Here is an 11,954-nt window from a genome sequence, read left to right on the forward strand (position 1 = left end):
GATATTTGAAATGGATGGGAGATGGAAAATGGCATGGGAGGAGAGACCATCAGAGCCGGGGCTGGAGGAGGGCTGGTCATGCTCCCTGACACGTGCTGGGCGCTGATGGCGGGCAGGCAGGAAAGCGTACCTCTGGGACTGGGGAGGCTGCGGAGCAAGGGAGCAGCTGCTTGTTACGGGAAAAGGAATCCCTGAGAGAAAAGCTCCTCTCCTTGGAGAAGTCATGGAAGAACTGAGAGCTAGGTACTGCTCCGGAGAGGCCTGCCAGATCCTGGAAGATACAACAGCCTAGGACCTAGGCACAGGTCCCCTTGGGCGAGCTGTGAAAGACATTTGAGGCCAGAAAGTATGTTGTGCTGGGGGAAGGATCCCCTGGGCCGGAGGCTAAGGACAGGATGGGTCCTGGGATACCTCCCCGAAACCTTCAGCTTTGGCCGGCTGCGGGATCTACAGGAGCTGGGTACTCTGCAACAGCAGCAGGAGCAAATCTAGAATTTTGTTTTCTAGTGAAGTTTGGGGGTATACAATGACTGTTACTCCTCTGGGGATGAGAAGCAGCAGTGGCGAAGTCCCCATCCCTGCTTCCTCTCTCAGAATCACTTAATTGGGGTAGATTTACCGCAGCAACACCCCGGCCCCCTTCAGCAGGGAGATCCTGCTCTGCGGAGGTGCCCGGGAGGGCGAGTGCTGCTCCCTTCCCCCTCGTGCCTCTGCCAGGGCTAACGGCTCCCAGCGCAGAGGGGCCAGGCGAGGAGGATAAAGCACAAGCGACGCTTTTTGCGTGCGTGTGTTCAGGCACGCTCCGGCAGATAAGCACAGGGGCTTCCTTTTATTTCTCCTCTGAGAGCAAAGCGCGAATTTCTCTTCAAGCAGGAAAACAACATCACACTCCAGCTCTGGAGAACTTTTGTCCCCAAGCGAGAGCGGGCCCTGCTCGCCCCCGAGGCCCGAAGCCGCAGGGGCGACCCATTGCCCCAGGCCGGGCCTGGCTCCAGCAGGGCAGGCCCAGCCGCCCATCCCCCCGCACCGGGGGCACCGTCCCCGAGGCGCGGCGGCGGCCCGGGCTGCGGCCCACCCAGCGCGGCGGCCGCGGGCCCCGCTCCCGGCCCGCCGTCGCCCTCATGGCGGCGCCGCGGGGCACGCCGGGACTCGTAGTCGCGCTCCTCCCACGCGGGGCCTGTTGCCTCCGGGGCGCGCCGGGAGCCGGGGGCAAGGGGAGAGCTGCCGGCCGCGGGGTTTCGCTGCCTCCTTGCAGCCGCGTCCGGGGGATGGAGGGGACCCCACTCCCCTAGCCGCCCCCTTGCCTGCCGAGGGGACTACATGCCCCAGCGGCCCCCGCGCGGCGGTGCCGGGGCAGCGGCGCGGGGAATTGTGGGGGTTGTAGTCCTATCGGACGGGCGACCCCTGCCCGCGGAGCGGTTCCGGCGCGGCGCCGCGCACTACATTTCCCGTCAGGCGGCGGGGCTGGCCCGGGCCCCCTTGGCGGAGACATTTGCGAGCCGAGTGTCTCCAAGATGGCGGCTTGGGGAAGGAGGCGCGCGGGCCCCGGCAGCACCAACAGCGGCGGCGGCCGGGAGAGGTGAGTCGGGGCCGGGGCGAAGGCCGCGGGGGGAGCCGGGGCTCCCGGGACGAGGAGGGAGCGGCGGAGAGCCGGGCCGCGGCCCCCTGGGGCTCCCCGCGACCCCTGGGCAAGGGCGGGTGCGCCCCGCCGAGGGGCGGGCGGCGGCCGCGGCGCCGCTGAGGGGGCCGGGGCGGCGAAGCGGGGCCGGGGCGGCGGCCTCCCGCGGCGGGCGGGAAAGCGAAGGGGAAGGGGAAGGTCAGCGCGGCCGGAGCGGCGGCCGCAGCCCGACCCGCGCGGGGATGCGGCGCTCGGGGCCGGCGTGGAGGAGGGCCAGCCCCGGCGAGGCTCCTTCCGCGGCTATTTTTACCGGCCGCGGGGCAGCGGCCAGTCCGCCAGGGTGACCTCCCCCCCGCCGCGGGCGGCCCCGGCCGCCGGGGGGTTCCCGCCGCGCTGCCCGGGGCGGCTCCGGCCGCGCCGCTCCGCTCCGCGCGGGGCTCCCCGAGGCGCCTTTCGGGCAGCGGCTCTCCCTCGCCCTCTGCCAGGGCGCAGGAGCAGCTGGGACGCGCCGGAGCTGCCTGCGGAGCGGCTGTGCAACTTGGGGACTCCTAACTTTCAAAGGCAGGAAAAAGAGAGGGAGAGAAATCTTGAGTTGCTTTAAAATCTGTACGCACAGTTCTCTGCCTGCTTAAAATCTGTAGTTAAATCCTGTTATTTCCTTACGCTGGCGTTTTCCCTGTTTTGCCCTGGGGCCAGCTAATGCAACCAGAAGCTTCTGAAAGCAGCTGCATTTTTATGGAGAACAGAAGTTTCCTTTTGTTCTGCTGCTTTACCTAACGACTGTGATTTCCCTGTTACTTCTTGTTGTGGTTTCTGCTTCATTTTGCTCCCTTGCTGTATATAAAGAGTATCATTTCTTTGACGGTGCTGAATCTATGAAGCCAGGGAGAGTTGCAAGTAGCGCTTAAAATCCTGGTGCCAATGCAAAATGCAGGAATGCTGTCTGTGTTCAGGGAACTGAGAAGTAATTGAATTGGAAGAGCTGATGGAATTACTGCATCAGTGTAGTTTGTATAAACAACTAAGAATACCAGGGAGCTCAGTGGCAGAGTGGTAAAACTGTCTGCACCCAGTGCTGGCACCTGCCCCAGAACTAAACACATGAAGAGCTTTCATGTGGCAGACCTTTCCTCCCAATGGGAGTGAAGAAAAAAATACGAAAAAGTGTACTTAATAACGTCAGTGCAAATTATCCTACCAGGATGAAAATTCATGCAGATTTTAAAATGAGTTCTTGCTGTGTAACTTAGTCTGCTAACTATACAATAATCTAACTGTAATTTAAAGTATTTCTTAAGTATGTTTCTTCTTCGTCTTATGATCAAAAAATACTTATTCATAAACATGAGTTACCTACTTCACTGACCTTCAGCTTTCCTTTTACAATGAGAAGTATGTAGCAGTACGTAAGTAAGGAGAGACGTGACACAGCAAGACAATAGCTGATCTGTGACTATGATGCACCACTGACCAGTGCCTCACGATCCCTATCAGAAGATGCTTGTTCTGTTAGGTGTTGTGCCATACAAACCTAGCACGAGATCATACTTTTAATGAGTGTCAGGTGATATCACTCAGGCAGTACTCATTCCTTGCAATTGCAAAGCTGGAGATGGACATGACTGGGCCTCTGTCTTTTCTCAATCAGTGGCTAATTCTAAATCATACCTACCCATCTTGTTTGGCTGCTGGCAATGCAAGTTGTGTAAAAGGCAAGGCTGACAGAGCTGATGTCATCAAATGATGACATATGCTTTTTATATAGAGAGTACAGTTTTCTTGCGCTGAACAGGATTCTTGTCCAAAGACACATTCCTTCAAACTGAATATACTAATCCAGCTTTCTCATAAATGAGCTGCTTCAAGGTATTTTTGTATTTGTCAGCCAGCTAGTCTGAAAGGCATCTGTGTTGGGAGGTAGCGTCGGGGGACTTGGTCGTGAATAAAATACTGTCTGCTATTAAACTAGACCAGCTTTCATTTAAAAAAAAAAAAAAAAAAAAGGCAACTATATTCCTTTAAAAAAAAAAAAGGCAACTATATCTGTGGAGACTGCATCCTTTTGTAGATGACTATTGTTAAAAGAGATTCTGTAATTGGTTGTAATTTGTTGAAAAGTACTTTTCCGACTAGAAATAAATGTAAAGATATTAATTTCAAAGTATATTGACTGTGAACTGCAATTTGCTCTCTAGTGGTGAAATAATAAGGTTAAAGTGAACAGCCCAAAACACTGAAAAGAACCCACTAAATACTTGTTTTTTCTTCATTCTGGATAGACTCTTTAATGGAGACTGTCTAAAGGGAATTGTTAGTCTGGAGACCAAAACAACTTTTTATACAGAACAGACACTGAATTGTACTTGGAGTTCATGTATAAAATTCAGCACAATGACCGCCAGAACACAAAACAGAATGCCACTTGTTCCCTGGGGAGATGTTCTAACAAACTCCAGAAAGAATAGCTTTAATGTCCTCACTGCTAACTTACATGGGCTTCTTTGCACCCTTAAAGATCTCTCACTGCCTGTACTGCTCAGATTTCTGGCAATCTGTTTGCTTAGAGCAATGATTGACCTGTTTCCATTAGCCTGGCTAATCATTAGTTGACTTAAAATTGACACTTTGCTTTGCTCAGGTGGCTGGTGTTTTTTGTTTTGGCCTGGTAATGTTTCCCTTAGTAGGTGTTGTCTTCATTTGCCAAGGCTGTTTGAAGATCTCACCTATGTTCTCCAGTTCTTCTTCCCACTTGTATTTAAGGTGCACCTTTTGATTGGAAATCTTGCTTTATTGCTGTGCTTTTTTTCATTTTTTTCCCCTCTACTTTAATGCGTGCATTGGCAGACTTTTGAGAATGGCCTTCTGAAAGCCATAGGCTTGATAGTAGTGGCCAATGGCCTGAGACTAGCAGAGAATGGAGAGGTTTGATAGAGAAACATATTTTAGCTTGGGTCTGTAGCACTTCCTGTGCACCATATCATGGAGGTCTCCTGAGTAGAAAAATAGATTCTTGTCGAATAAGACTTTGAGAGGGAGTGTTTCCACTGGAAATTAAAGCCAGACCACAACTCATTTTTCATGATGAAATCAAATGAAATTTTGAGGAGGATTTATGTGGGGGAGGGAAGCTTAGTCTGGGCAAGATGAATTCAAACACTGTAACAGACCTTCTTGACTTATTCAGGCTTAGCTGAGATGCTAATAACGACTCCAGACACTGTGTGCTTTGACCATCTGTAACGTGCCTCTTCTGGAATCATTCACACAACCAGCCTCGAGTCCCTAGTTGTACTGCTAAACTAGATTTTATGTGTGTGCGCTGCATGTGATGGACTTCTGGAGTCACAGGCATTATCTGTCACACTACTGCAAAGCTCTCCTTCCTTTCTTCCTTCCTTCTTAAGTACAAATCAAACAGATCTGTCTTCATTTATAGTTCAGCTGAATGTCTGTTTGGTGCTGTGAGCATTACTGTTGTCCAGGGACATCTTTTTTAAAGACCTACGTGTTAAGCGAGTGGTTTAAAAAACCCTTTTTTGCTCAGAACTGTACCGGTGCTTGATGCCTCTAAGCAGGTTGAGATCATTTCTAATTGTGATTCTGGGCATTTTGCAGAATTCAGATAGTTGGAGGACTTGAAATCCTAGCTGAAAGTACACCTGGCAGATTGAGGAACACCATTAGGCCAAAGGCAACACACTCGTGAGGCTCAGTCGTTGTCCCCTCCAAGTGGACAGTGGTGGGAAGATGCTGGGATTTATTCCAGGATGTTGTCATATGCCCTGTTTTCAGCAGTCTGCTCCTTTGTTTCTCCCTTTGTCAGTTGGCACCTGGCAAAACTTACGGTCTCTTCCCATTGAGTGGCATTGCGCCTCTTATTGTCCCTCCTCAGAAGGGTATTTCTTTCTTCATCCATAAAGACTGTCCAGTTGAAACTTGTACTTAACCAGCCAGGCTGGTGTTTTCAAGAGGCAGCTGGAAGACTCCCTCCAAGTTGGAGGCAGAGAAACGGAGCTGCTTTGAGGCTTGTAACTGGGGAAACTGCTGAAGTTTCCATTGTTCAGCCAGCTGCAGTATCCTTCTGGTGCTCCCTGATATTCCCATGTTAGGAAGATATTCCAAATGTAATTTGAAACTTGCCCTATGGCTGGGACAGACACTTCTGTCCCTCCTGCTGGTAGTAGCTCTGTTAACAACTGATTCCTTATTTCTAATCTTGGCATTACCAAAATTTTACATTAGTGATTTTTAAATGATTTTTGTCTTGATTTTTTTTATATAAGCTTATATAAAAATAGTTCAGAGTACTACCACGTTTCACCACATATGTATGCAGCTGGCACCAGGAATGAGGCATTCAAAAAGTTCTCAAGAGTGGGACGCATGAAGCTGCAGTAGGATAAACTATTTGGATGGAAGCTCCAGAACCGTTCTTGCAGGACAGCTGTACAACTTTTTTTGTGGGTGTTTTTTTTCAGGGTGGGTGGGAGGATTAACATAGCCCTCTTCTTGTGGAGGCAGGGGGTGGGTCTTGGAAAACCATTTGACTGAATAGTGTTAATGCCTGCTTTTTGTAGGTTCTGGTCTGTCTAGTAAATGGCACTCTGGACTTCTGAACATGTGGCGGTATTTTATGACTTCTGGAACTAGGTTATCTCTGACATAGATTATTTACTGTGCTTTTAAGTGAAATGGAGTTTATGTAAAATTAGCAGTACTTCACAACTGATGGATGCCAGCTTGGAATTGATTTGCATAGTTCTGCTTTTTTAGTTGTCACTGCTGGGAAGGGTGTGGGGGGGGGGACGACAATTCCAAAAGGCAAACTCCGTAGCCTGCAGGGTTAGAGCAAATCCAGTTGCTTTGATTGGATTTGTTCATGTGTAACTTGTTCAATTGAAAGGCTGTGTCAGGAGAGATTGTGTCTGTGGGTTTTCATAGTTGAAGCCCTCAATCCTACTCTGCATCCCGAGATGGTCTAAAACCTTCTGAAGCCTGTTTTCAGCCTGTGCATCTCAGCTGCATCTCCTTCTGCGTCTTCTTAAAACAACTCTGCTTTCAGCTGCCCTTCCTCCAGGAGCAGCCACTTCTTGGATGGAAATGATATACGATGAACTCTGCTTCCTCTGTGGCAGAGCAGAGGCTTTCTCTCATGTCAGTCCTGCTTGCGTTACTGGCTCTTCATGTGTCCTATTGTTTGAGCAGCTAATTCTTCATTCCTTGTCCTTTGTTTTGGGGACTGTCCATTTTGCCAGCTGCAACTCGAGCACTGTGACAGAGATTTAGTTCCCTAATAAGGGACTTAGTTTGAAGAAACAGCACGCTTTGGGGGCTAGGCTCTACCAGGGAAGAAGCTTTTGTGCATTTAGTTCACAGTGATTTTTAAATGAAAAATATTTTTCGTTATGCTTGTTTTGGCTCAGAAGGATTGTGCTTCGATTTCATTTTTATGAAGCCCCAGAGCCTGGCAGTGCCCAAGACTCCAGGAGAGATGGACAGTAGTGTCTCTGGCCAATGTCTGCAGACATCCCATGTAATGTAGTTACCTCACTTAAGTTCCTAGAGCGAGACGCCCGGCTCCCAAGGCTCTTCTGCAGAGAGGGAGAAACGGGTTCATTCCCTCCTTATTTTCCCACGGACTGTAGAGAGATCCTAGGGTAACCAGGCTGTCATGCTGCTCCTAACCAAGAACTCAGCTGAGGCTTATGTAAGTTGAATTTGGTTTCTAATTCTCTGTTTCTCAGACCCACACTGCAGGGCCCTAGGTGTTACAGAAAACTAAACGCTGTTGACTTCTTCTCTCAGCCTGAAAAATACTACTTTAAAGGAAATAATAATTTTAACTGGAGAGTTGTGTTAAGCTGGAAGCTGACCCAGTACTGAAAATGCCTTTCAGCAATAGTTTTTCACTGAAGTCATTATGACTTAGTAAGTGGTTTCACGTAGTCATTGGTGTTGTTTTACAGAGCTACCTTAGGTCTCAGCATGTCTTCCGAAATGAAACTGGAATTCTTGATTTGGCTGAGGCTGCATTTGGTCTGGTCAAGAAAAAAATCCCTGGCAGAAACCGCTACCAGCTGTCTCCTTAACATACTACTGCAACATCTGATTAACTAATTCTGTGTGTAACACTTAGTTGTGTTTAAAAAAAGAATAAAGTACTGTATTAAATTTTTATGCAAGCGCTGTCCTTTCAAATTTTCCTTTAAGTATTTGCCAATTCACTACTGAACACCAGAGCCCATAGCATCCTGTGCTGAAGGAGTTAATCATGTACAGGATCCGTCCTTCAGTTGGAAAGGTTGCCTTAAAAATCAAGGTGAAGAGTTTTGCTCAATTTTCCTAACAACGTTTGACAAGATGACGGCCTTAAACCAGCCCCCGGTATACACGGCGTTCAGGTGGATTTTTATTTCCCATTCTACTTGTGAACAGGCCAAAGGGAAATGTACTGCTGAGAACCCAATAACTAGCTTGTAAGTGGAGTTTTCCTTGTAGGTTTGTATAGATACCAGCCAGAGTTTTATAGAAACTGCTTATTATTCTGCTTTGAGAGAGATTGGTGCATCTTAGCTCCTGCTGTTTGATATGTTTGCCCCTATTCACAAAAGCAGCTACTTCTGGCACCAACTTGTAATTTAACAATATTCTTGATTACAGATGGCCACTGCATGATACCCTTTACAGTGTGAGCGAAGCTGCACATTAAGGGTAACGTCTGGTAACGCGGCAGCTCATGAATGGGTGTTTTCTCTGCCTTATTTTCCAGTGCGTGCACACAAGTACCACTGTACTGATGGAGCAAAAAGCACTCGTTTCATTCTTCATTTTAGCAGTCTCTTGCTTCCCAATATCAGGAGGGTCTAAATGCTGTTGGGATGAGGTTGTTTTGTCTGCTGCGATTAGGTCAAATATGCCTGCAGTTTGCTCTCCTCTTGCTAGAGGAATCTGCCAGATATTTTTATCCTTGGGAAGCCACGTGTTTAGTTTTTGCTCTGGTTAAGCACAAGTATGTCAGAAATACAAATTTCTTCTGTTTAGAGGGGGGTATTTTGCTGTGTTCTAATGGATAGTTTTTACCCTTCTTCAGTGCAGGTAAACAGTCATAATCCTTTTTTCTAGCTATAGCTAGCTGTAACAGCCTGCTACGACAAGGTGATGCTTGCTGTGTGTGAAGAGGGTGGAGGGAAGCTGGAAACTGATGTGATTTTAGGTAGCTGAAAGCTGATACTCAAATGGGGGATGTACAAGTCTGTTGTGAATTGCCTGTCAGCAGGGAGCCTGCTCCAGCGGAGAGCAAACATCTCTTTCTTCCTTGCCAAAACCTATTTTGGTTAAAAGCTTTCTTGCTTGCTGCCCCCTACTTCAGCAGAGGGAACGAACCGTTCTGTAACAAATTCTGAGTGCTCTGCTACCTTTTTCATCTTCTCTTCCAGCAATGTTTCTCTGCCATCCCCGTAGGTTGGGTTTAACATGGAAGACTAGATAGCAAGCTGCATAGAGGGCAAGGAGGTGGTTATTGTGGAGAGAAAGTGAACGCGGTTGAAGGTGCTTTCTCTCAAAGGTCCAATGCAACTTGCCCTCTCAATGAATGAGCTGTTAGTCTTATTTTTTATTAAAACTCCTTGAGTCTCTGTGGTTCATTCATTCATCCAGTGTGGTCACCGAGGTGTGATGTTACAACATCTCTAGAGCAGCTGCTTGGGTATCAGCGTGAGGGACTGTTTTGGGAGAACTGAACTGATCCCAAGATCCTGTTTTCTCAATGTTCTTAGTTCCTCCAAGCTAGGAAAATTTAACAAAAGATAAGTTGCCTCATTTTAGGATAACTCTTCTTACATAAAAAACATAATTGGCTGATGTGGCATGAATCTGGACTTGTAAAAGCTGCTTGTTGTTAAACAGAGGCTGAGTGACCTTGAGGGACTGCCCTGACTTCAGTCGCTTTTCCTTCATGCTCTTATAACTGGGTTGATGGAAAGTCTGTCCTTAAACTCTGTAGTTTTAATCCTGTGTTTCCTGTTAACAGGGTCACCTTGTCCTCCACGGACTGTTACATCGTGCATGAGATCTACAACGGAGAGAATGCTCAGGACCAGTTTGAGTATGAGCTGGAGCAGGCCCTGGAAGCACAGTACAAATACATAGTGATAGAGCCCACTCGCATTGGGGATGAGACGGCCCGCTGGATCACTGTCGGGAACTGCCTGCACAAGACGGCTGTGTTAGCGGGCACCACCTGTCTCTTCACCCCCTTGGCACTTCCAGTAGATTATTCCCACTACATCTCGCTGCCTGCTGGCGTGCTGAGCATGGCTTGCTGCACCCTTTATGGTATCTCCTGGCAGTTTGATCCTTGCTGCAAGTACCAAGTAGAGTATGATGCCTATAAACTTTCCCGCCTGCCCCTGCATACGCTCACCTCCTCCACTCCAGTGGTGCTGGTGAGGAAGGACGACCTGCACAGAAAGAGACTGCATAACACGATAGCACTCGCTGCCCTGGTGTACTGTGTAAAGAAGATCTATGAACTCTACGCTGTATGACTTCAGCGGGGAAGAGAGAAACCCACAAAGACAAGTGTATTAAGACTCCCACAGTAACATTTTGTTTTTCCTCTTTGAGAAGCAGTGGAGACTGGGAAGGAGTTGGTTTAATAGAGCTGTTATTTTTAAAATAACACATCACAGGTGCACCAAGGTTTTTCAGTTCTTCATTACACTTAAAACGTGGATGTGCGGTGACTTGAGAGAGCTGTATGTTAGGCCATGGGAGTCTAATCCAGCAGTGGAATGTCAGTGGAAGAAAGGAAGCTATATAAAGAAAGGGGGGAGGGATGAGAGCTTTTTTTTTTTCTTTTTTTTGGAAACATTTAAGTATATTGTTTAATTGTATTACACAGAACCAGCCAGAAGTTATCATTGACCATTAAAGGATGAGAATTTCAAATACTTTTGCATTTTCTTTACTGTTAACACAGTTCCTTTTTATAGTGTGTTTCCAGGGGACGGAGGTGCTGGTCTCTGCTATGAGAACCTGAGTGCTTATAGTTATATACTTGCACGTGCACACATGGACCTGCTGCTCCTCTTGTCCACTGCACGTGGCAGCAGTGCCCACGTTACTTCGCAGCTATCTGTTGAAGGGACAGCTGCAGAGCGGTGCTTTTCCTCTTGCTTGACTGGCTGCCTCTTTGGAAGAGGGAATAGTGGTTACCCCACTGTTTGCATCTTTCAGTAATTTCTTCAGCATTGATCCTTGGGGCTAAAGGTGTCCAAATCCTGTGCTGTCCCGCTGCCTCCAACTGTTACTTCTTTGCACAATGGAAATAACATTGTTTCCAACTACGGTCAAACACATTCTGCTCAGTTATTGTAGGAGTGCTCCACCGAGATGTGCTGTAGCACGTGCAGCAGGACTCGGAGGCAAGAGTCCAGCTTACCTTTGTGCTTTGCTGCTGGAGCTGGCGCTTGGACGGCTGTGCCCTGGCTCTGCAATTCCTGGGTCTCGCTTGGAAGGCTAACTTCTGGAGCTGCCTGCTACTGCTGCAGGAGGCGTCCAGTGTCTGCATGATTGTGTCTTGTAGCGCTGTTATAATCTGAAACTTTACAATTCAGTCTTGTGCAGGAATTCACCTTTTAGCTAAAATTGCCAAAATCTTGTTCTTTGAAGAGAAACCATTTATTGTTTTGCAAGATCTGCCAGTTAGTTTTTGCGGGTTGCTCTAATCTCTTTATACCAGATGGAAAATAGGTGTGGTGTGCGTTTAGAAGGGTGGTTTGGCACAGCTTCAAGTGTCTGATCTGAATACAAGAGCAAAAGCCTGTAATACAAACTGCCTGCGTACAGGTATACTACTTGCTTAAATGGTAGTTGCAATCTGACCTCCGCAGCTGAACCACTGACCTCGGAAGGGAGTCTCATGAGGTCAGAAACCAAATTCAGTTCCATCTTTATCTTTCTCAAACTGCAACAGCAGGCAGTGAGAGCTCCCTCTCCCCTCCTGATGGCAGCAGGGTTCTCCGGCTGGAGGCTGCAACTTGTGTTTTTCTGCTGATGAAGCTTTTGTATTAGCAGCACGTACATCCCAGCTGTGCGCGTATCGGGCAAATGGCGTTTGCTAGGAATTCTGAACAAGTGCTTTTACCACCTTTACCTACACCTCCGCATCTGTGCAGGCACGTGGGCTGGAGGGAGCTCCTGTGACACCAAGACTTTGTTAGGTGGCAATGGCCCTGTTTAAAGCCCTTGCCTTTTTGCTGGTACCGTGGCTAAGTTACCTCCCTCCAAGGTTAAAAGAAGCCAGGATCCAGAGCGGCTCTATTTATAGCAACGA

General features: G+C 48.2%; 1 protein-coding gene across 2 annotated transcripts; it reads left to right on the forward strand.

The window, feature by feature from the left end:
- The first annotated feature begins 1,496 nt into the window (after positions 1-1,496).
- Positions 1,497-10,569, forward strand: TMEM11 (transmembrane protein 11). Of its 2 annotated transcripts, none has more exons than XM_067306075.1 (2): positions 1,497-1,579; positions 9,648-10,569. In XM_067306075.1, exons 1-2 carry the CDS (start codon positions 1,515-1,517, stop codon positions 10,162-10,164), a joined length of 582 nt encoding a protein of 193 aa, XP_067162176.1. In that variant the 5' UTR covers positions 1,497-1,514; the 3' UTR covers positions 10,165-10,569. The 2 variants fall into 2 exon arrangements, with proteins under 2 accessions (XP_067162176.1, XP_067162175.1); XM_067306074.1 differs by lacking the exon at positions 1,497-1,579 and adding an exon at positions 7,797-8,094.
- The last annotated feature ends 1,385 nt before the right edge of the window (positions 10,570-11,954 follow it).

The sequence above is a fragment of the Apteryx mantelli genome, chromosome 16, assembly GCF_036417845.1.
Source record: "Apteryx mantelli isolate bAptMan1 chromosome 16, bAptMan1.hap1, whole genome shotgun sequence".
Classification (NCBI taxonomy): Eukaryota; Metazoa; Chordata; class Aves; order Apterygiformes; family Apterygidae; genus Apteryx; species Apteryx mantelli.